Source organism: Antedon bifida, chromosome 5 (genome assembly GCF_963402885.1).
Source record: "Antedon bifida chromosome 5, ecAntBifi1.1, whole genome shotgun sequence".
Taxonomy (NCBI): domain Eukaryota; kingdom Metazoa; phylum Echinodermata; class Crinoidea; order Comatulida; family Antedonidae; genus Antedon; species Antedon bifida.
This window is the reverse complement of record NC_136230.1, coordinates 4,660,851-4,685,217: the sequence shown is the minus strand read 5'-3', so window position 1 is coordinate 4,685,217 and position 24,367 is coordinate 4,660,851. Positions and strand designations below refer to the sequence as shown.

The window sequence follows — 24,367 nt, the reverse complement described above, 5'->3', positions numbered from 1 at the left end:
ATATCACAGCACTTTAAGCTAATGTTTTTTGTAGTTCCTATAATATGCCACGTACACAGTTGTGGGTTACACTCTTCATTCTCTAAATGTATGTATCTGTTATTTTTTAAGTTTAACAACTACTGTACGCTCATCGCGGCTTTCCCCTAGATGTGTAGATGCATTGCAGTAAATAGAGCACAGAGATAAATACAGAATTATTTTATTAACCAAGACATTTTATACAAAACCATATTTTATTAATACGTTATTACTTCTTCGTAAACATTATGATGTTAGGCCTTGTATTCTAACTTAAAAACAGACAGGATGGCAATACTCCACTTCATTTGTATCCGAGTATATAGGACAATTATCATACACCACCTATCTTAGAAATAGTGACAGTCTTCATACAGCATGGGGCATCATTAACATTGCAAAATAAGGTATTTTTTTTGTTCACAATTATACTGTATGACACTGACAGTACATACACAAACTTACTCATACTTATTTGTTTTCTTGTATTGGTTCAACAAAAAAGAAAATGATTTACTCACTTCTTAACTGAACTGGTAACAAGTATATTTATTGGTTGTCTATTTAGTACTATAATCTTAAATATAAATTGAAGACGTTGTTCTTGTTCATCTAATCAATTACAATTGTTTGCTACAAGATTTGCAGTAATTGCTGATGTTCTGTGTCTTGAATTCTATATGTTTTATTTAGGTATAAAACTATATTTTTAGAACATGTTAGGCCTTGTATTCTAATTTAAACAGACAGGATGTCAATACTTCACTTCATTTGTATCTGAGTATATATGACAATTATCATACACCACCTATCTTAGAAATAGTGACTGTCTTCATACAGGATGGGGCATCAGTAACATTGCAAAATAAGGTATTTTTTTTTTCTCACAATTATACACTTACCTACATACCTACATTGTGACTGTGTATTTCAGTTTAAGACTAGGCTTATATTTTTTAGCTATATTTTTTTAGGACCTCAAAGTACCCTGTTGATCTGCACCCGTACCCTGGAATCTAAATACTCCAAAAATGTACCCAATTTTAATTCCTTATATTAGTCTAAGCATGTTATTTGCTGTTAGTGAATTCTAATCACTATACCAATTGGTGAAAATTCAATCATAAGACATTATGCTCTACAAAACTTGCAATTAGTGAGACTAAAATCCTAGCACCACACATGAATTGAACCCAGACCCTGGAGATTGGTAGGCAAGGATCTTACGACCAAGCTACAACTCTACTCTAAATATAACCAAGTACAGAAAATGATTTTTTCCAAATCACCCATTGTAAAAGATATAAGAAAGTTAATGTTTTCAAATATTACAAATACCGGTGCAGTATAAAACAAAGATACAATTTATCAAATAAATTTCTTCTACATATAATCTATATACAAAGAAAATATCTGCCAATGTCAGTTAGCTATAAACAGTGTTCCTACAAGGTATTATATTCATGTTTACTGCAATTTAAACATACAGTACTGTACATACAAAATAATAATAATCAAGTGTGATGCATATAAATAGTTTTTCATCAATGGCGATTCAAATCAATTCATAGATTGGGTTTTTAAAATACAAAATACATATAAAATCAAATTTCTACAGCTACTATTATAAGGATGTTTAAAAAAATATCTCTTAAATCACTATAAATTAGTAATGTTTTTCCTAATATTCTGTAATATATTTTGCAGAGAGAGCACCATTACAGTGGAATGACAAGATAGTTAGGTCAGTAACAATAGACATGTTTCCTATGTTAACCTTTGACCTATTTAGGGGAGAGGATGTACTAATGGACGGTTAACATGTGCAATATCAATATCAATAAGAACCATTACCTATCCACAAATGTCACATTCTAAGGACATCTCATCCTAAGACAGCCCCCACCCACTTCTTCTCCACTCATCATGAGTATATATTTATACCTAAATCCTCAGTACTATATTTCGTGCTAGTTCCTTCCTCTTTTTTCTCTAACCATATTCCCATCTTTCTCTTCAAACCATTCATTTTTACAATAAATATTGATATAGAATAAATTGTGATATCAATAAATTGTGATATCAATATATATTGATATAAAAATAAATGTTGATATCAATAAATATTGATAAAAAATAAATTTTGATATCAATAAACACTGATATCAATAAATATTGATAAAAATAAATGTTGATATCAATAAATATTGATAAAAAATAAATTTTGATAACAATAAACACTGATATCAATAAATATTGATAACAAATAAATATTGATGAAATAATAAATGTTGATATCAATAAATACCGATGTCAATATATATTGATATCAATAAATTCTGATATCAATAAATATTGATGTGAATAAATATCATCAATTTAATGTTCTACTTGTGAGCATCTCGTAAAAACTTTGGCTGCCACATCTTTTCACTGTGTTTGAGTTCGGTTCGGAAATATGCCACTGTTTTTGAGATCCCCTCTTCAAGCGGTACCTAAAGACAGAAAAACATACAAGTCCAACATTAATGGCAGTTGTCATGAGGGCTAGAAGGATTACATAAATTACCCCCACTTGTCATGAGCATTAACTAGCAGGGTTACCTTCTTAAAATAAATTACCCCACTTGTTGATATATATACGGCGAATAAGTGAAGGCATGAATGCGATAGAAATGGATTGGACATGTGTTATGAATGGAGGATAGCTGCCATTGTATGACAGCTTTAACATGGTGTTCAGAAGGGAGGAGAAAAATTGGACGTTCGAAAACCACACGGAGACGGATGGTAGAATAAGAGAGAACAGAGCTGGGATGGAAATCATAGAACCAAGCCAAACCTGTTGCCAGGGTCCGGGTACGTTGGCCAAGTAATCTTGCAGCCTTATGGGCCAAAGGGTCCGAAGAGGATAGGTAGGTAGTTGATATACTACTGATACTGACCTGTGGTTCCCAGCCCAATAGCTTCTTGGCTTTGCTGATATCTGGTTTTCTTTTCTTGGGGTCATCTTCTGCTGCTTCTTTATGTACTATCTCACTAGTTCCTCCTGATAGAAAATAATATATTGAAATCTCGTAGGTAAATTTAAATGGCGTGAAATTGATTAACGACATATATAGAATCTTTCCATATTGTTTTCAGTAATAAACATTTATGTCTAAATTTATGCTTAGAATTGAAGGTGTATTGGCGAGGGTCATCATAACCATTACTTACCCACAAAAGTTTTAATTATTTTAGCAAATTCCAAAATGGTGTGTTCGTCTGGATTTCCCTGAAAAAGAAAGTAAAACCCTTTTAAATATTATTTATAAAAAGTTATTGCACAGTGCAGTAATTACTGTTTGTATAGCCAATGATCAAGACTATTGAGGGCACTATTGTTGACAAATAGTGTCAAGGCAAGCTTCCCAAAATAGTGTGCCTTAGGAAGTTGTGCAATATGATAAAAATTAAATATACTTACTATATTTACAGGACTTGAAACCTCACTATTCATTAATTTTATAAGTCCATCAACTAAATCTCTATAAAAATGAAATTAATAACTGAATTTTAGATAAAAATCAGAAAAAACAAAGTGGTTTATTCGGCATTGAGTTTTAATTTCTTTAAAGCTCTGTCTAAACTATCAAACTAGTGTGATGTGATCAAATATGGCAGTGATATGCCCAAATATGGTAATGATACAACATCATCATGTCCATATATGGGCACATCATATTTTTGTCACATAAAGTTTAATAGTGTAACATATACATATAACAACTTACGTAACATATTGAAATGAGCGCGTCTGTGTTCCCGTTCCATATATGGTGATGGGGTCACCCTGCAGTGCCTGCATTATGAAGTTACTGACAACACGTCCATCAGCCATGTGCATACGTGGGCCAAATGTGTTAAATATTCTGGCAACTCTTACTTCTACATTTTCCTTTATTTGAGAGAATAGATAAAAAAGTATTTTAATATATATGTACTTTTTAATATAATATCAAGGCTGTAGTGAGAGGTTAAAAACAAACGAGGCAAAGATGCTTTAAATATAATTATCTATATAAAATATGATGATCTATGCTGGGGAATTAGGTGGGTGTGAAAATTCCTCATGCTTGCCTTGAATATGTATTTTTAATATTTTATTTATTTATTTATTCGGTATATAAAAAACAAAAAAAACAATCCCAAAGGGCAAACATGTGATTTACAATACATGACAATTAAATAAAAAAGGAAAAAATATACTGAGTTATTATAATTATCAAAACTATCAACAACTTCGTAAATCAATTATAAAATTTGAAATGAAATTAATCAAACCTGTTTGGCGTAAGCGTAACACATGGTTTCAGCTACTCGCTTGCCCTCATCGTAACATGCCCTTGGTCCAATTGGATTTACATGACCCCAATACTCCTCTGTTTGCGGATGTTGCTCTGGATCTGTGTGCATTTGAAATAACAACATTTTTTGGTAAAGTATTATTTTAATATTGGTAAATATTTGATTAACTCTCAAACTGCATTAAGATTTCACTATCAAACATTACGTGACAGAAAAATGTGATGTGCCCATAAATGGACTTTGACGATGTCATATCACTACCATATTTGGGCATATCACTACCAAATTTGGCCACATCAAACATTTTTCATAGTGTAGACAGAGCTTTATACTACTACTACTACCAATCTATTACCTCCATAGACTTCAGATGTTGATGCGAGCAGTAGCCTAGCCTTGACACGCTTTGCCAGGCCTAGCATGTTCAACGTCCCCATTGAGTTAGTCTTGATAGTTTTAATAGGATTATACATGTAGTGAGGTGGCGATGCTGGAGACGCAAGATGGTAGATCTGGTCAACTGTAACAAATAATAATAATTAATTACGTTTTTATAGTGCTAATTTTAAATATCAGTGCTCATGGCACTGTGGACTAAGATATAACACTTTTCAACTTTATGCTTCTCATTTAAGGGTCACTAATGCCAACTCTAGCACTCCTCCATCTGTCCATGACAGTGTCTGTACGTGAACTAGTACAGTCGGGTAACCCCTACTCGTCTTGAAAGATGGTACTAGGTTGTTTAAACCCACTGTCTAAAGACCAATTTACACAGACGAGCGGTAACGGTAAGCGGAAAACTGTGTAGCTTGTCCCACATAGAATCTGTATCTATCCTGAGCGGAAATCGCCCATCCGCTCTGCAATTTGTGTAAATGGTCATAAGGAATAACATAGATTCTATATTTTTATTAACGTTAATTGACTTGGCCACTCACTAAAAAGAAAAAAATATAAACCATCGCACTGTACACATAGTATAATATTCGAGTGGCCATGTATGTGACATATTGATGCAAAGTTCATAACAATACCTTCAATCAAGAGTGGTTCCACGATGTCATGGTTGATTAACTCAAAATTATTATGTCCCAACCAATGCTCAACATTACGTTTACGCCCGGTGAAGAAGTTATCAGCGACGGTCACCTCATGCCCCTCCATCATTAACCGGTCAACAAGATGGGAGCCAACAAATCCTGACCCACCAGTAATCTAATGGGTTAAAAATGAAAAGAGAACAGTCAAATATTGACTTAAAAAACACAAATTAAGGAGACTTTGATTTTGAATTTGTTATTTAATTATTATCAGTGGCTGTGATGTACTAGTACACCGGGGTAACCCCACCCCCTACTCGTCTCGAAAGATGTACTAGGTTCTTTAAAGTGCACATGAGCTAGATTTATACACTGGACCCAGAGTTTATAGTCCTTATTCGAGAAGACTTGTTCTACCACCAGAACCATGGAGCGAGTGAGCCCTTGCCGATACAGTATATTCAACTACTCACCAGTATTCGTTTACGATCTTTTTCTGTAAGGAACTTCACTTCTGGATATTTTCGAGTAGTTCTAAGAAAACAAAATAATTCAAAATCTTATTACAAGTTTACTAAGTGCGATTGTAGGAATTTTTAAATGAGGGAACACTAAAATTAATAGTCATTGTAGCTGTCAAAGGGGGAGTGCGCGTTCAAAGTGCTACCTCCCTGGATCTGCCCCTGGTTTATTAGGATAATCTAAAATGTAATAGGTTTGGCTATGCTTTAATATATAGATTGTTTTCATGACAATTTGGGGTGGCGTTACTGTATATACTTGGGTGGGCTTATACCCGAGTCCGTTCAGTATACAACACAATGCTGGTCTCCATGTTACTTACTTATTTTCCATTTCTTTGATCTTGTCAACCAGTGGCTGAACAATCTGTAAAAATTATAATTATTAGTAAAAAATATAACATTTTTAATTAAAGTTCTTAATATCACCACATTTACTAATAGTTATGATTAGCATATTACAACAAATATAATATAAAATATTTTTTTAAATCATACCTTTCTTATTTCTTGTTCAATATCTGAATCATCCATCCCTCTTTCTCTGCAAATTAAACAAAACAATAATATTTATTCTTATATAACGCATATAAGCAAGCTCTCAATGCACTGCACATTATTACCACGGTCATTTTTTGGATCAAACGCGTATGGAAACATACTCCGATAATAATGCAGCTAGTAATCAGTTGTGTCTTGATCTAACCGGTACCCATTTTATACACCTGGGTGGAGAGAGGCAAATGTAAGTAAAGTGTCTTGCCTAAGGATACAAGCAATGCGGTGAGAGTTGGATTCGAACCATGATCTCACGTTCAGTAATCCATCGTCCAACACACTGTACCACATATCCTCAAATACAATGCTAACAAGTGTTTTTCTTACTGTATGTAATGTATGTTATCATTTATTGTAGATATTATGAGATTAAGCAACAAATGTTAAGATTTTTTAGGATTAGTGTAATTATAGTCTCATTATTTATATTATTTATGAGATTAACTGGATTAAGGTCAATTTACACAGACAAGTCATAACAGTAAGCAGAAAACCGCGTAGCTTGTCCCACATAGAATCTGTATCTATCCTGAGTGGAAACCGCCCGTCCTCTCTGCGTTTTGTGTAAATAGTCATAAGTAATAACATAGTTTCTATATCTTTATTACCGTTACCGCTCGTCTGTGTAAATTTGTCTTAAGTGTTTAAAAAACCACACTTGAATCTTACCTTGAAGATACTCCTGTTTTGCCAACTCCACAACACACACCTGGAAGGAAATATAAAAGGAAATAACTACAGTACTATTAGTGTAAGAAACAAAAGCAATTAATATCAATCAAAACACATTAATTACAATATGTTTAACATTCTGCTACACAATTACCATAATTGATACCAAACTAAAACAGAACTGCTTAAACAAAGAGAAAAGTAAAAACAATTTAGCTTTAAAAACAATATTGATGTGACCTTTTTTGGTCACAAACAAAACCTGCTGTAATTCAATAAATATATAATAAGACGAGTTTACTGAATTAATCAAAAAGCACTCCTCAGTGGCAGGTCCAGGATTTTGAAATGGGGAGGGGTGTGGGTTATCAGAAATGCCTAAAAGGGCCAGCTGAGACCTCACTACCACCACCTTGAATCTACTAATGCTACTTCAAACAGTCATCAAGGTAACTGCTTAGAAAACTTCAGAACTTGATAATTTGGCAGGGATGCCATTGAATAGACTTTAGTTGAGAACTGCAAATGAAAATAAAATTAAAAGAAAACAAAATACATTGTTAAAGAAAAATAATGCTAAAAAAGGAGTGAGAATGACCCCATGATAGAGTCAAAACGTTCCTCCTTTTTGTAGCGTTATTTTTCTTTTAAAAAATAAATTTTGTGGGGTTTATTCTGGATTTCCTTATAGAAACAAACTTACCTTTCTATCTTAAAAAAGCTGAACAAAAAGTATATTTTACTCACTTCAAGTACCAGTGATATAATGATTATTTTTATCAAAATGCTTGCTACAATAACTACCCATTATATTTAATTAAGCAAAAAAAAAATGTTTAATTTATGAAATAAATTATTATGTAAATTTAAAATGCAGTAATTCTTGCAACCCTTTATATTAAATTATAATATATATTACAGATTATCATATCTGAAACATATTTTAATTATTATATCCTATTGTTCAAATCGTTTGAAAAATAAGATAATTACAATAAATTACCACAAGCACAATATAAAATTGATTCCACTAATTTAAATTGCATTTTTAAATTCTTAAATTTACATATTGAAATGAAATATAATAGTAATTTATTCACAGAATATATATTAAAATAAACCAAGTAAGCCAGCCAATCCGGATAATCATAGAGATATTATATAATATCTCTATGGAATAATGTACTGTGCAGTACATTTTTTACTACAAAACATTAACATGTGATATTAACTCTAATATTTATTGTTACTACCTGATTCTTTTAAACAATCGTCTGTAGAATCACAAGTTTGCGGTTCATTCTCATTCGCGTCCGTTTTAGACTTTAGTCCCGAGACGTTCGCACATCGACACAGCATTTATATTATCGAAACTCAATATGATCAGTCCGACAAACCGAAATAAACGATTTAAATCCATGTTTTTGCTAATTAATAAATACTGGTTTCAATAGCACACACTGGATATGTACTGACAGTACACGTCTACACCTATTTAAATACTATATATACTTGTGAATACAACACAAGCATTCAACCGTAGTAAGGGATATTCATTCAATATACAATTGAGTACATAGTGATACTATACAAATTACAAAAGAGTATTAGTGGTTTATTAAGAACTGTAAACCACATAATTCAATTTAAGACTAATCTACAAGGTTAAGCTATCCTTACCGGTATAAACGTATGAACATGTATATATGAATCCAAAGGCAAAATACTGAAAAAATGACAATATTGTGGGTATCAGTGGCTGGATCTCAATGGAGATACAAATAAAATAAGCACTGAAAAAATGACAATGCTGTGGGTATCTGTTGCTGGATCTCAGTGGAGGGATACAAAAAAAGTGCGAAAAGCTAAATCAAAACGATAAAGTAAAAGTTAGCAGAGCTTTCAGGCAACACTAGCACTTCATCATTTTTTTTATTAATTATTGTTCCTCCAGAAATTAATACAGAATAAAAAGATATTTTTGGTCTGAAATTTTTAAAAATCATGATTATAATTTATTTAGATTTATATAACCTGAATTTGGTGATCTTTATATTCATTTCGTTTAATTAGATAATCATTCATTATTTGTTCACTTATTTTCAGAGTGGAAATTCTTTTTTCACTGGCAAATATAAAATACCTATTTATTTAGTTATTCAACTTTGTTTTACAAGGTTAGCTCTAACCATCATGGAGGTATAACACCTCCATGCTCTAACACAACTGACTTGAAGTGAAGAGGCCCACAATACAAAAATATACAAACGACATTCAAATATAAAGATACAAGAGGATTCATAAAAATTAAAAGTCTCAAACATATTTAAAAAAAGTTAAAATGCATACATGTACAATAAATTAGAAAAATATTAAAATTCATTAAAAACCTATAATTAATAAACAACGTTAGCATTTGGTGCAGCAGTTAGTAGGGATTTCTTAAAATTAGGGCCACATTAACCAATTAAAAAAAGTAGTCTTGGCTGGTATATAGATGTGTAAACAAGATCTTAAAAAAATATTAGTATTTTATGATAAAACATACTGTAAGTGTAATATACAAACTGATCAATAATAATTATAGTATGCCTACCTATGATGATAGCAGACAGCAATCCTGTGAACAAGACATATTTAAAACGTTTCATACACATGCTTACAGTCGACGATGCAACCATTTTAAAATGGTTTCAAAACCTCGCCTTTTATGTAACTGTACTTAAACGTTTGGGAAATGTAAATATCTTTTATATATATTTTGTTTGCAAAGCTTTGAATGAGAACAATTTTCTACACACAGACTGTTTTCCATGTTTTGTGTCTGTGCAATGACCCGTGTCGGCCCGGCTGCTATTTGCCAATTTCAAAAAAATTACTTTTGTGAATAAACATATGCTGCAGTATTCAAATACTTATTTACACTAAGCAAATTACTTAATAATTTTTATTTTGTATTTATTTTATTTTTATTCAATTGTGTAGTCAGAAGCATATGTTACTGCTTTTTTAGATTTATTTCAAAATGATTAGTAGACTAAAACCATTGTCCAATCAAAATACCAGCCTGACACTGGCGGATTTTTTTGTAGCGCCTTTTTTACGTTTATTTTGAAAAAGTTCGTCTTGTTTTTTCACTGATTTTGGTAAGCTTCGTGCTTCAACTGTTCAGTTACTTAGATTATCTATAATCAATTATTATTATAGCCTTTAGTAAATATAGATGCGTAATATTTTATTGATGTTAAAAGACAGTTATGTGTATGTAGGCTAGGCCTATCCCACGGATGACACGACGATCGACTGAAGTGATGAGACGACCGGTGTATCGTCTTCCTCGGCTGCTGTTGTTGGTACTAAGACGATTGGGCCCATTTTCTCCCACTTGTAATAGTAATTTCTAGATCAAGGCTACTATACTAAAAACTATAATATACAGACAACAACAATTAAATAAATTAAAAAATCTTTGAACAGTATACATTTGACTGATTTATATAATAATGATAATATAATTTTGCACAATTTTTTAGGTAGGCCTAGGCTAGAGGGCCCCAATGTCTTTATTTTAAACAATATTTTGTTTTATAATATTTCTCCTTCATAGGCATAGTCTGTGTTTCAGCTCACGATGGAGATAAATGGTGATGGTGATGGAACAACTGATGTTCCTATGGAGGACTCGCCACCATCAGCAAATAGTGCTACACCACGACTCATGATAACAAAGATTGAAAATGACAATTTCAAATCATATGCTGGCAAAGTTGTCCTTGGACCATTCCATAAAGTATTGATTTTTATCTGATTTTGTGTTCTATTAGAAAACTTGTGAATACAACTTAATTTATATAATTACAAAATATATAATACTAAATAATATATAATCAAATTTATCAACCTTCAAATTCCTTGATACTCTTATAAATTTTACTTTATTTTCCAGTGTACAAAATATATACATTTACAGGTATAATATTATGCATTGAATGCAAATAAAAAATGTACTAACACCGTTTCTGGTGAATTGTAGAAAAGCTATATCACTATGACCAGTATCGCTATTTGTAAGGTTCTAACAAATTAATTTGTCTTTTTAATTATTGATAAATTCATAAACTATGCACAAAACATACAAACTCTGATGCTATTGTAATAGTTATTTAAAAAGATATTTTTTGTTATTTGTACCATCTTATTAAATCACATTTATTTTTTAGAGTTTCTCGTGTATAGTTGGTCCAAATGGAAGTGGCAAATCCAACGTCATAGATGCGATGTTGTTTGTGTTTGGTTACCGTGCTGCGAAAATCAGATCAAAGAAAATATCTGTGTTAATCCACAAATCTGATAAGTTCCCCAATCTTAATAGTTGCACCGTTGCTGTCCACTTCCAGAAGATTGTAGACTTTGGTGTAAGTTTAAAGCTCTGTCTACACTATCAAACTAGTTTGACATCAAATGTGTAATGTGCCCAAATATGGTAGTAATATGAAATCATGTCCATATTTGTGCACATCAAATTTTGTTGTCACATCAAGTTTGATAGTGTAGACAGGGCTTTATACTATAGTTCATATGTATTTTTTTCTGTCAATAGTAATTATTAAGTAATATGGCAGACCAGACCTACAGTAGAAACAAGACTACAAATTTATATTGCATTAAAAAAAAAAAGCATTCAATAACATACAGTATAACTTTAACCAACGTTAAATAATGGTTTGATAATATCTATTCTAGACAACCGGCAACACATCGATTGACCTGACCTAGGTTGGTCGTTGGTTGCTACAAATCGCAAGCTCCCTATTAAGATTTGCATTATTTATATCTTTAGCCTGGTGAAGACGAATACAATATTGTGCCAGGATCTCAGTTCATTGTCTCTCGTACCGCATTCAAAGACAGCACCAGTCAGTATCACCTTGACGGCAAACGGGTGCAGTTTAAGGAAGTGTCCGTTAAGCTACGAGAAAGTGGAGTTGACTTGGATCACAACAGGTTTCTAATCTTACAAGTAAGTTCTAAAGCTCTGTCTACACTACAGTATCAAACTTTATGTGAGGAAAAAAAAGTGTTATTTTCCCATATATGGACATGATGTTATATCACTAACATATTTGGGAATATCACTACCGTATTTGGGCACATCGCACTTTTTTGTCATACTAATTTAATAGTGTAAACAGAACTTAATATATTAATTTCATGTTTTAAAACTTGCTAAGACACTTTTATTGGTAACAACATTTTCACTCTTTCTAAATAAAAAAATCACATGAACAGGCACAGGCCAGAGAATTTTATTGTTACCTGATCGAGGCAGCTCTCAGCAGATGGAAATGAAGAAAGAAGAAAAGTAAATAACTTTGACCAAGAATACATTCTTTTTCTTTCCCCTTCAACATGCAGTAGTTACTGTAACCTTTACGCCTTGTCTACACTATCAAACTTTATGTGACAAAAAAATGAAAACACTTTTTTTGTAAAAATAGATTGATAATGTAGACAAAGCTTTAGAATTCAATTTATTAAAAAAAAGAAAGAAGAAAATCCGGCTAAAAATTGTGAATGTCTTTTCTGTAGGGTGAGGTTGAACAGATATCATTGATGAAACCTAAGGCATTGACAGACCATGAAGAGGGCATGCTAGAGTATCTGGAGGACATCATTGGCAGTAACGTTCATAAGGAACCTATTGAAGAGCTCAGCAAGAAGGTTGAGGAACTCAATGAAGAGAGAGGAGAGAAGGTGAGCATGTTATTATGTTTTCATTCCATTTAATTTGCCGGGAAATATGAAGCAAGGCAAACAAAATCAGGAATAGGAGAGGCCTAAAGAATATACCTGAATATTCCAAAAATGTGTTCCAATAAATTGGAAAATCGGTTTCTTAAGCTCTGTCTACACTATCAAACCTTATGTGACATATATGGACATGTTACATGATGATGTTATATCACTGCCATATTTGGGCATATCACTACCATATTTGGCCACATCACACTTTTTTTGTAAAACTAGTTTGATAGTGTAGACAGAGCTTTAGGTTCAAAGTGAATCTTCTTCCATAATAAAAGATATCAATTCAAATGTATAAATACCTATGCTACAGTTAGAGACAGTAAATGTCTTAATGTCACCGTTAAATGAATGTTTGTTTATTTTAGTTGAGTCGAGTGAAAGCAGTAGAAACCGAAATGAACCAGCTAGAAGAACCGATGAAAGAAGCAGAGGAGTTCTTACGCAGTGAGAATGAGATTACTCATAAGAAAAACAAACTTTTCCAAAGACATATGTAAGTTGTCTTTGCCATTGACAGTACTACAGGTGATACCATATTTTTGTGGGTATAATCCTAATTTAAGTCTGATGCCATTACCTACTTTATGTCTGATCCCACTCTCTACTTTATGTCTGATCCCACTCCCTACTTTATGTCTGATCCCACTCCCTACTTTATGTCTGATCCCATTCCCTACTTTATGTCTGATCCCACTCCCTACTTTATGTCTTATTTTGCAAACAGGCAAAAGTATTGACTTTTGGTATAGATGTAGGCCTCTCTCTAGCCAGTTCAGATGAGTTTTTACAAGAAATGCTTATCAATAATTTTGTTACTGAACCACGGTTTCCCTGGATATATTTCCACCCCGCAAAGTTGGCCAAATTTTGTGTTCTAGGTGGGTGGGTTAAAATCTCTATACTGTAGTGAGCATAAATCATAGAGATATACATGTTTTTTTAGACATGATTGTTCAGAAGTATGTAAGGAGGTTGAAACAAAGAAGACAGAAGTCGATGAAAATATGAAAACAATACAAGACAACCTGAAACAACTGACAGATGACAATGCAATCAAAGGAAAAGATCATAAGAAACTATTTAAGTAAGTCAACATTTTAAATTAGTTACAATGCCAGTTATCCCTAAACCTAGTGAACTAATTTTAACCAGAAATGGTATAGAACAATTGAATCCCTACCTTTATTGTATACGTATGTATGTATGTATGGCCATTATACCAATCTTACTTTAAGTCATGTATGGACATGATGATGTCATATCACTACCATATTTGGGCGCATTACAGTTTGATAGTGTAGACAGAGCTTTAAATATAAGCATTTCACTTTAATTAATATTGGGGTATGTTTTTTTTGACTAACTATGTATATTGTCAGATTGTCCCAGCTTGCTTAGATGGACCTTCAGAAGGAATGGTCCAACAATGTACTGGCCTGGTTACCCTTGGCTTGGATGATGAATAATAATTTATTTTTTTTTTATTTTTTTATTTCTTAATTTTTAAATAAAGGAAATATGAAAAATTATCAGAAGAAGCCAGTAAAAGAAAAGAAGAATTTGCTGAATTTGAAAGACATGATCTTAAATGTAGAGAAGACTTAAAATACACGAAAGAAAAACAAAAGAAATTAATAAAAGCTTTGGAAAAAGAAAGAACGAAGGTAAATCCTGATGAAAAAATAAATGGAAAATCATACTATAATGCTCAGTTCTCAAGAACTTTGTGCTCTTAAGGCTTTTAAACTATGTATTTAAATTCACAATGAATTGTGTTTTTGTAAATACTCTAGCAGTCCTGATTATATGTAAATGAGAAGTCATACTAATGCTCAGTTCTCAACAACTTTGTGCTCCAAAGGCTCTTAAACTGTGCATTTAAGTACATTAACTAACTGAATAATGACTAAATCATTAAGTTAGGCAAAAGTGGAGACAAATATAGTAATCACTTTCGGTACTAATGATAAAGTTGAGTAATTCACCTATTATTGGAATTATTTTTCTAGTTGGAAGATCTGCGTGGCGGATCCACAGAAAATGAGCAAACAATTGATGAGATGAAAGAAAAGAAGGAAAAGCTGGAAAGTCAATTAAAGAAGGAAGAGGACAAAATGAGTGAAATCATGGAATCCTTGAAGGGAGCAACGAAAGATTTACAGGAAGAGAAAGAGGTAAATTATGAAGAGAATAGTATTAAAAGTAAAAATAAACTTGTAAATAGTCGAGTCGAGTGGCCGAGCGATTAAGGCAGGGGTGCTGCAAACCATAGGCTTAGCTATACAATCGGCACAGGTTCAAGGCACTCCTCGACCACTGTTCTGGTGGGGGTAGAACAAATCTTTTTTGGATAAGGACTTACATGTTATGTTGTTGATTCTTGTGCTGACCTAGAATCCACCACAACTGTGCCCAGGAGGTGAAAAAGAGCATCATAATGTTTCTGCATGCTTACAATGAATTAGATCATAAGTTGTTGCAAATCAAAAGCTCCATTGCATCAAACTTTGACACTGATAGTATGGCTACTACTCTTAAGCTCTGTCTTCACTATCAACATTTTTAGTGACAAAAAAATGTGATGTGATGTCATATCACTACCATATTTGGGCATATTACTACCATATTTGGGTACATCAAACTTTTTTTGTCAAACTAGTTTGATAGTCTAGACAGAGATTTTTCTTATTGCTTTTTAAAAGAATAGTGAATCAATGAATGCTTGTAACTAACTATATTATTTTTTAGCATGCTGATTCAATAATTATTTATGTATTGTTATTGTTTTTTAATTTATTTCAGAAAAAGGAGAAGGAATTGACGGGTATGCAGGATGGATTGAATCAAGCAAAGTCTGGTAAATCTGAAGCTGACTCCAGACTTCACATACAGCAAGAAAAAGTGGAAGATTTAAAAGGCAAATTGGAAAATATAAAGACTAGTTTGGAAATGGCAAGCAAGGTCTTAGAAGAAAGAAAAAGGTTTGCTTTTTGGCTTTATGTTATTCATGTTATGTGCCCATATATGGACATGATGATGTCCTATCACTACCATATTTGGACATATCACTACCATATTTGGGCACATCACACTTTTTTGTCAAACTAGTTTAATGGTGTAGACAGAGCTTTAGAATAGAAGAAATGAACTCTGATTTAAGTAAATTCATAGTGTCTAGATAATTACAAACATCCATTGTTTATACCAGTTTATCTTAAATTATTCTTGTAGCTCTGTTGAAGATCTTGAGGTAGAAGTTCCACAGATGGAAAAACAACTTGAAGAATCTAAGCAACAACTTGCTAAAGTTAGAGAGGCAGATGCTAAAGCGTATGAAAAGGTAAACCATATAATATACATAACCAGTCATCATGTGATTAGACAATCACATGACTTGAGAATCACATTATGTTTAAAGCTCTATCTACACTATCAAACTTTATGTGACAAAAAAATGTGATGTGCTCATATATGGATATGATGATGTCATATCACTACCATATTTGGGCATATCACTTCCATATTTGGGCACATCGCATTTTTCACATGAAGTCTGATAGTGTAGACAGAGTTCAATAAAAAAAATTGCATCACAGAAAACTCTAAAGGAGTGCAATTTGTATAGGTCATGAATATATTAATAATATTTCGTAAATCTACTGCAAGTTTTCAATGATTATTCTTCTTCTGCAGTTCAAAGACTACTCAGTGAAAGTTGGAGAAGCACAGAATTCTTTGCAGTCGTTCAATAACAGAGGAGCGGTGTTGACTGCCCTCATGAGGGAGAAGAATAACGGCAACATACCAGGAATCTATGGACGATTGGTAAGCCAATGTTTGTATGTATTACTAAAGGTTTTTTCCCCTTTCGTCACAAGATAAGATTTCAATTGATTGTGCAAGACTTAATGTAGAAACCTCAACTCTATAATAGGGATTTTTTAATTGGAGAGAATGTCCACAAAGTTTAGGGCCGTAGCTTAGACAACGTGAAAATCTAATATCAAATTCTCTCCAACACCATATATTTAGGGCTGTCTGTCAATCTGGTTTCAAATTTCGCTTAATAATGAAATGTTTAAGAATTTTAACAAAAGGTTTTTCTATTTGTAAATGTGTATAGGGTGATCTTGGTTCAATAAATGAGAAATACGATGTTGCTATTTCCACTGCTTGTGGGGCATTAGATTACATTGTAGCTGACAACTTGGAAACAGCTGAGACAAGTGTGAAGTTCTTGCGCGACCATAATGTAGGGCGAGCAACATTCATTGGCTTAGACAAGGTATGATGTCATTTACGTTTTTCTCTTTCTCATCATTTTTACATTCTACAGCTCACTATGTCGGTCGGTCGCTTGGTCGGTAAACACTAACTTGAGCACGCGACTCCAGCCATGTATATGGCCTTGTTTAGTTAAAAGTAACTGAAAGGTAGAATATCAATCTAAAGCTATGTCTACACTACCAAACTTTATGTGACAAAAAAAGTGTGAGGTGCCCATATATGGACATGATGATGTCATATCACTACCATATTTGGGTATATCACTACCATATTTGTGCACATCACACTTTTTTTGTCAAACTAGTTTGATAGTGCAGATAGAGCTTTATGCTTATACTTTTTTTCATAATCCTTCATTATGGTGTAGTGGGTTGTCAAATAACTTCATAGGTCTAAACCGCCCATAACGTAAATGCAAAATACAGATTATCATATCAATGTATTTTTAATTACATATTTATTACCTTTATATATAATTTATAATTATATATATATAATTAATTATATACAAATTATGTTGTATTATTTTAATTTCATATTTTAGATGGCTCATTTACAAAAAGCATCTTGCACCAAAATAACAACGTAAGTATGAAACAAAGTTAAAATGCAGACCAACTCAAACAGCATCGTACGACGAGGCCTGGCGAAACATCTGAGTTGAATCCCGATGAGATGAGTCATCTTAAAATAGCGTTGGGCGGAGTTTTTAGGTCGTTGTTAGAAATTTAAACATGTTCAATTTTCTCCCGACGAGACGACTCATGCTTCGTCGTACGACGCTGTCTGAACTGCCTTTTAGATTACTGGTAATCCTAATATAATGATATAACTTATTTACTACAAACATGTTTTTTTTTCTTTCATACTTTTAAATTTTTATTTATTGATTGATTATATTTTAGGCCAGAGAATGTTCCCAGGTTATATGATCTTATAAAACCCAAGAATGATATTTTCAAGACAGCATTTTACTATGGTATTGGTAACACACTAGTTGCAAATGATCTTGATCAAGCAACTAGGATTGGGCTCCAAGGAACAAAGCGCCATCGTGTGGTCACGTTACAAGGGCAACTTATCGAAACATCAGGTAGGCTTGTTTGCTTGGACTTGTCAATATAAGCCTCATAGTTTTTAGAATATTGTTATATTGCAGTTCTTCTATTAAAATGAGGCTTGTGTGGGGACTTGATTTTCACTAAGCCCATTTTTTCACTGGACATTGTATGACAAACTACATCAATCCCTGCTTAGTTTCACAATGTATTTTACACTCTCGCTTCTAATTAGGTACTTTAAGCGGTGGCGGTAAACAGGTGTCGAGAGGACGAATGGGTTGCAAGATGGTGACGGATGTCACTCCTGAGAAGTTGGCTTCTATGAAGAAAGAGTTGGAAGACATTAAAAATGAATCTCAAAAACACAAACAAGAACTGAGGCGTCTGGAAGAAGAGGTTAGCCATCTAGATAAGATTCTGGTTCAGAAGAGGCTAACACTCAAGAAACACATGATGGACATCGATGTGAGTAGATATATTTGTGGGTGATATATTAAACATCTGATAAACCATTAAGTTTGGAAGTATTGGCAGAGCAAAAAAAAAACTTGAATTAGCTGTACTTGAAGTCCTCTACTATTTCATTTGTCACTCCAGCATCTGCTATCTTCCTCACTCCTTCACCTGCTTTCTTCCTCACTCCTTCACCTGCTTTCTTCCTCACTCCTTCACTTGCTTTCTTCCTCACTCCTTCAACTGCTATCTTCTCATTTCTCACCCTGTTTCCTTCCGCACTTCCTTTGTCAAAACCAATTGTATCCATGTTATATAATAATTATTCTTTTGTAATATTTCATTTAGTTCAAAGCCAAACATGAAGCAACTTTGAAAGAGCAAATGAAGGAAGCAGAGATAGAATACAGCGAGGTTATGAAGAACACTGACTTCAAGACCTTGGAGAAAAATGCAAAGAAATTTGGTGATGGTAAGATAAAAAATTATAATATAAACAATTATAATTTAAAATAAATATATTTTGACATCACAAATAATATGCAAAAAAATGAGAGGAAAAAACAAATAAAAGATGTTTTTTTTTTTAAATTATGCAACACACCTTCTGTGCTGACACAAACTTAAACATGAGAAAATTTTCCGATTGATCAAAATCAAACCGGTTATGTGTACTGGCGTTCCTGCTCCCAAAACTCGCACTGATAAAGAAAGTCTATCCGTGGTGACTAATAGAATTGCCCCGGCTTTAGTTTATCGAACTTTGACATTTTTATTAGAAATGAACTTATGAACTAGACATATAGTTATATTGATTTGTTTCCATCACTTGCAGCTTATGACAAAGTGTATTCCAGCTATGCAAAAGTAGAAGATCAGGTGAAGAGCCTTCATGACAAGATAATGGAGGTGGGCAACAGTAAAGTAAAGCCACAACAAACAAAACTGAACAAACTTATTAAGGAGATAGAAGAGGCTAATAATGCTGCTCTTAAGGCTCAAGTGGCCATCAAAAACTCCAAGAAGTAAGTATATGTCAAATGTATATTTGTTACATATGTAAATGGGTATTTCTCACAATATGTAAATGTATATTTGTCACAATATGTAAATGTGTATTTCTCACAATATGTAAATGTATATTTGTCACAATATGTAAATGTGTATTTCTCACAATATGTAAATGTGTATTTCTCACAATATGTAAATGTGTATTTCTCGCAATATGTAAATGTATATTTGTCACAATATGTAAATGTATATTTGTCATATGTAAATGTATATTTGTCGCATATATAAATGTATTTGTCACATACAGTATTTCACATGTCAACAAAATGAACCTTCAAATTTGGTATAAGTATTTTTGTGTATTATTTTATCAAATTTTTTTTAAAGGAATATTAAGAGAGCAGAAGACAAAATAGGCTCAATGGAAAAGGAAGAAGAAGAGAATGCGGAGTCAGTGAAGACGATTGAAGCCGAGTTTAAACGTCTGGAGGATGACGCGACTCGTGTTTTACAAGCATTCCGTGAAGTTGAGGAACGAATGAAAGATATGCAAGACGCACTGGAGTTCAGCAAACGTATGTTATTTAGCATTTAATTGGTTTTGAACGGTTTTTCTAAAGCTCTGTCTACACCATCAAATTTATGTGACAAAAATGTGTGATGTGCCCATATATGGACATGATGATGTCATATCACTACCATATTTGGACACCTTTTTGTCCAACTAGTTTGATAGTGTAGACAGAGCTTGAAGATAAGCAAAACTTTTTTATGCGTACCCTGTTCTCTGCTAGTAAACAATTTGAAGTGCATATTTTGAGTCCCAAATGCTTCAAAACAATAAGAGGGTACTGAACATTGTATATGCTTACAACTAAAACCAAGCATTGTTGTGATAGCTACCACATCTACCACCCAATTCCAAAAATAGATTTATTTGTGGCAGCAATCTCAAAATATCACAACACCAGTTGGTTTATAGTCTAGTTCTGATTTTTATTTTTTCCAACTCCAAATCATTAATAGTTCATTAAATATTGATTAAAATTGATAAGCAATTTATTCTTTATAGAGGAATTGGCAAAATTGCAAGAAGAAGAGAATAAGTTGAAGGCAAAAGAACTTGAGGTGAAGTATGATCTGGAAAAATATGTGGATCTTTTGAAAGAGAATCAACATAAAATGAAGCACTGGAAGAAAGAGGTAAATTTTTTTGATTACTCTGTAATATAAATAATATTGTTAGTCACTCTTAGGCGCTGTGTACACTATCAAACTTTATGTTGATGTAAAAAATGGTGTAAAATGTGATGTGATTCCATCATATCATTACCATATTTAGATACTTATTTGTCAAACTAGTTTGATAGTGTAGACAAACTTTACTTTACTTGTTTCTGGCATATTACTAATTGATACATGATTACTTATGATTGATGTTTAGATCCAAAAGCTAACGCTTCACAAGATGTTAGGCCAAGAGGAAGAAGAGAAATTGGAAGAGTTAACAGAAGAACAACTGGATGATGTAAATGCAGAGGCAGTGCAGTTTGAGATCACGGTATTGGAAGAAAAGTTGGCAGGAATGAAACCTAACCTTGCTGCCATACAGCAGTACAAGAAAAAGGTAATGGTACCCTAATATTTTACAGTAGAACCCCCCTTTGCAGGGCCGTAGTCACCATTAGGGTTGGTAAGGTTTCAACCTGACCACTTTTTCACAGAAAACCTTGTTACTTGAACCGAGAGTGTTTCCTTTTCCTGTGACAACTGCACAACTTTATTTCTTGTGGCTACATCTCTGCTTTAGGACACTTATTCTAGAGACATCTTTGTAAAGGTGGCACTTTCCCATGAAGGAAAATACAAGTTTTACCACTGACCAAGCCCTATTAAGGGGACACTTTTTTGGGTGTGGTTGAATAGGGTTTTTGGAAATTTACAAAGCTTTTCTCACTATACATCAGATTTCCGCAGTACTGTATTTAATTGAGTACATTTTTTTTTACTTCATTAATTGTTGATGTTTACTTTTCAGGAAGAAGCGTACCTTCAGAGAGTCGGGGAGTACGATGAACTTACTGAAAACCGTAACAAAGCGCGGCGCGATCTTGAGGAAAAGAGGAAACAGCGTCTTGACATGTTCATGAAAGGATTCAGTGCCATCAACGAATACCTGAAAGAGATGTACCAGATGATCACACTAGGTGGAGATGCAGAACTTGAGCTGGTTGATAGCTTGGATCCATTCTCAGAAGGAATTGTCTTCAGGTGAGTTTTATAGGGGTCTTTGGAGTGGGTGCTATTTGAGTTGTTGAAAGCTATTTAAGCATCAAGGTCCATTCCTCAGATGAACTTAATGGGTCTTTAGTATTCTACACCAAGAGTGGGACATGAGGTTATAGTATAGAGTACTTATCCCGACTTATATCCTTTTCACATCTGTTGTAGTAAGTTGTAACCAGGTTTGCATAGTGTGAATACAATTCTGTGGAAAAACACACTGTTGAGAGACCTGTTTTTGTTTGGAGATGTTCCGAGTTCTTACTGCGCTCACATGTATTGCCCTGGTATTAAACTGACCAATCATAGTAATCAAATAGTGTGCAACTATGATCTCCTTCCGAGATTTCTCAGGATTCGCGTGTGCGTGTATGAAAACGTGTAATAAATCGGGAGATCAAACCTGATTACAAGTTGTTAAAAAGTTCTAACAATTTATGTAGATGTGAAACGGGTATTATAGAAATCAATGCCTTAACGGAACACAATCCATGACATTTTCTATTCAGCAATTTAAATGAAATTTTTAACTCTTTAATAATAATAGCGATTTTTATGATTATATTGAACATGGATAGCAGTCAATAAATATTGAACTTTTATTTTTCAGTGTTCGGCCTCCAAAGAAGAGTTGGAAACAGATATGCAACTTGTCGGGTGGCGAGAAGACGCTAAGTTCGCTATCATTGGTGTTTGCACTTCATCAGTTCAAACCAAACCCACTTTATGTGATGGACGAGATAGATGCTGCCCTCGACTTTAAAAACGTCTCAATCGTTGGTCATTATATTACAGTAAGTGTGAAGCTCTGTGTACACTATCAAACTAGTTTGACAAAAAAATTGTGATGTGCCCAAATATGGTAGTGATATGCCTAAATATGGTAGTGATATGCCTAAATATGGGAGTAATATGACATCATCATGTCCATATATATGGACACATCACATTTTTTTGTCACATAAAGTAGCGAGAGGTTAAAACAGACAAGGCAAAGATGCTTTAAATATAATTATTAATATAAATAAAATATGATGATCTCTGCTAGCTAATTGGGGTAGTGAGAAAATTGAAATCTGTCTCATGCTGATTACGGCCCTGCTACCACAAACTTTTATATCTACGTATTGATTTCCCCATGCAAACAATAAACAGAAATTAAAAACAATTTTCAAATTGTGATTTGTTTCAGGAAAGAACAAAGAACGCACAGTTTATTGTCATTTCGTTGAGGAACAACATGTTTGAGCTAGCTGATCGATTGGTTGGAATTTACAAGATCGACAACTGTTCACGGACAGTGGCTATCAACCCTAAAAAACTGGCAGGAGTTGCTGAAGTAACTGCCGAGGCCTAGCTTTTGTAATTTTGACTATGTAGACAAACATTTTGTACTGTATGTAAATATCTCTTGTACCATTACTTTAATAAGAACACTGTGGATGTTTTTTTTTACTTACTGCACATAACTAAAAATGGAGGACAAAAGCCCCAAATACTGTTTATGTTGCTGTGATTGAAAAATTGAAACACTGGTTCTCGTCAGATCAAGTTAAGCAACATTGTATTGGGCCTGGTTACATTCTGGATGGGAGACCATCTATGAATAGCGGCAGGTGCTGTATACCAGAGGGTGATACTGATTGCATCCTTAGGCAAGATGCTTTACTCTCATTGCCTCGTCCTTCGGATGGGATGTAAAGCCGTTGGTCCCATGTACATATAGCGCACGTTAAAGAACTTGGTATACTATTTGGAAAAGAGTAGAGGATCATCTCCCGGTGCACTGCTGCTGCTTTGAATGTTTGTTAATATTTGCGTGGATTTTGTAATCAGGAACTGTAAATCAAATTAAATATATTTTAAAACAACGAAACATAAATCGCCATCAGATATCTGCACTGTAAAGAATTAAGCTCTGTCTTCACTATCAAACTTTATATGACAAAAAAATGTGATGTGCCTATATACTGTATATACATGATGATGTCATATCATACTATCAAACTGTATGTGACAACAAAATATAATGTGTCCATATATGGACACTACCATATTTGGGCATATTTGTCAACTAGTTTGATAGTGTAGACAGGGCCTTAGAATATGTAAGGTAGTTTGTACAGATGTCCTTTGAATATTAAATGACATATTGTGTGTCAAAAAAAAAAGTTTGGTGTATTTATTAATATTCTATAAAGCGTATGCATAGATAATATACAGTAATTACCAGAGGCAGATCCAGGGAAAAGGGTCCTCACCTTAAAGCTCTGTCTACAACATTTATGTGACAAAAAAA

The 24,367-nt window shown here is 33.3% G+C and overlaps 2 protein-coding genes across 3 annotated transcripts; one reads left to right on the top strand and one right to left on the bottom strand.

Annotated features, from left to right (window-relative positions):
* Positions 1 to 227: 227 nt before the first annotated feature.
* Positions 228 to 9,987, bottom strand: LOC144843194 (UDP-glucuronic acid decarboxylase 1-like). Its single transcript, XM_078699968.1, has 13 exons — positions 9,762 to 9,987; positions 7,163 to 7,202; positions 6,434 to 6,479; positions 6,259 to 6,302; positions 5,888 to 5,948; positions 5,409 to 5,589; positions 4,727 to 4,891; positions 4,348 to 4,469; positions 3,798 to 3,961; positions 3,491 to 3,551; positions 3,241 to 3,298; positions 2,967 to 3,070; positions 228 to 2,516 (listed from the first exon to the last, which is right to left on the bottom strand). The coding sequence occupies exons 1-13, from the start codon at positions 9,844 to 9,846 to the stop codon at positions 2,409 to 2,411; spliced, it is 1,239 nt and encodes a 412-aa protein (XP_078556094.1). The 5' UTR covers positions 9,847 to 9,987; the 3' UTR covers positions 228 to 2,408.
* Positions 873 to 24,239, top strand: LOC144843170 (structural maintenance of chromosomes protein 4-like). Of its 2 annotated transcripts, none has more exons than XM_078699904.1 (24): positions 873 to 891; positions 10,773 to 10,955; positions 11,386 to 11,580; positions 12,006 to 12,185; positions 12,755 to 12,919; positions 13,339 to 13,466; positions 13,917 to 14,057; positions 14,487 to 14,637; positions 14,983 to 15,147; positions 15,776 to 15,954; positions 16,205 to 16,313; positions 16,667 to 16,798; positions 17,097 to 17,258; positions 17,805 to 17,845; positions 18,166 to 18,353; positions 18,554 to 18,786; positions 19,123 to 19,246; positions 19,610 to 19,799; positions 20,173 to 20,360; positions 20,858 to 20,988; positions 21,230 to 21,412; positions 21,824 to 22,056; positions 22,679 to 22,862; positions 23,261 to 24,239. In XM_078699904.1, exons 2-24 carry the CDS (start codon positions 10,797 to 10,799, stop codon positions 23,423 to 23,425), a joined length of 3,726 nt encoding a protein of 1,241 aa, XP_078556030.1. In that variant the 5' UTR covers positions 873 to 891; positions 10,773 to 10,796; the 3' UTR covers positions 23,426 to 24,239. The 2 variants fall into 2 exon arrangements, with proteins under 2 accessions (XP_078556030.1, XP_078556029.1); XM_078699903.1 differs by lacking the exon at positions 873 to 891 and adding an exon at positions 10,218 to 10,311.
* Positions 24,240 to 24,367: the final 128 nt, after the last annotated feature.

Bases quoted from the DNA above. Each gene is read 5' to 3' on its own strand.
- LOC144843194 (XM_078699968.1), bottom strand. From the start codon at position 9,846: ATGGTTGCATCGTCGACTGTAAGCATGTGTATGAAACGTTTTAAATAT. The intron at 6,480-7,162 runs GTAAGATTCAAG...TTTAATTTGCAG, and splicing joins AAAACAGGAGTATCTTCAAG to AGAAAGAGGGATGGATGATT. The intron at 3,071-3,240 runs GTAAGTAATGGT...ATTTTCTATCAG, and splicing joins AATAATTAAAACTTTTGTGG to GAGGAACTAGTGAGATAGTA.
- LOC144843170 (XM_078699904.1), top strand. From the start codon at position 10,797: ATGGAGATAAATGGTGATGGTGATGGAACAACTGATGTTCCTATGGAG. The intron at 14,638-14,982 runs GTAAATCCTGAT...TTATTTTTCTAG, and splicing joins TGGAAAAAGAAAGAACGAAG to TTGGAAGATCTGCGTGGCGG. The intron at 17,846-18,165 runs GTAAGTATGAAA...ATTATATTTTAG, and splicing joins TCTTGCACCAAAATAACAAC to GCCAGAGAATGTTCCCAGGT.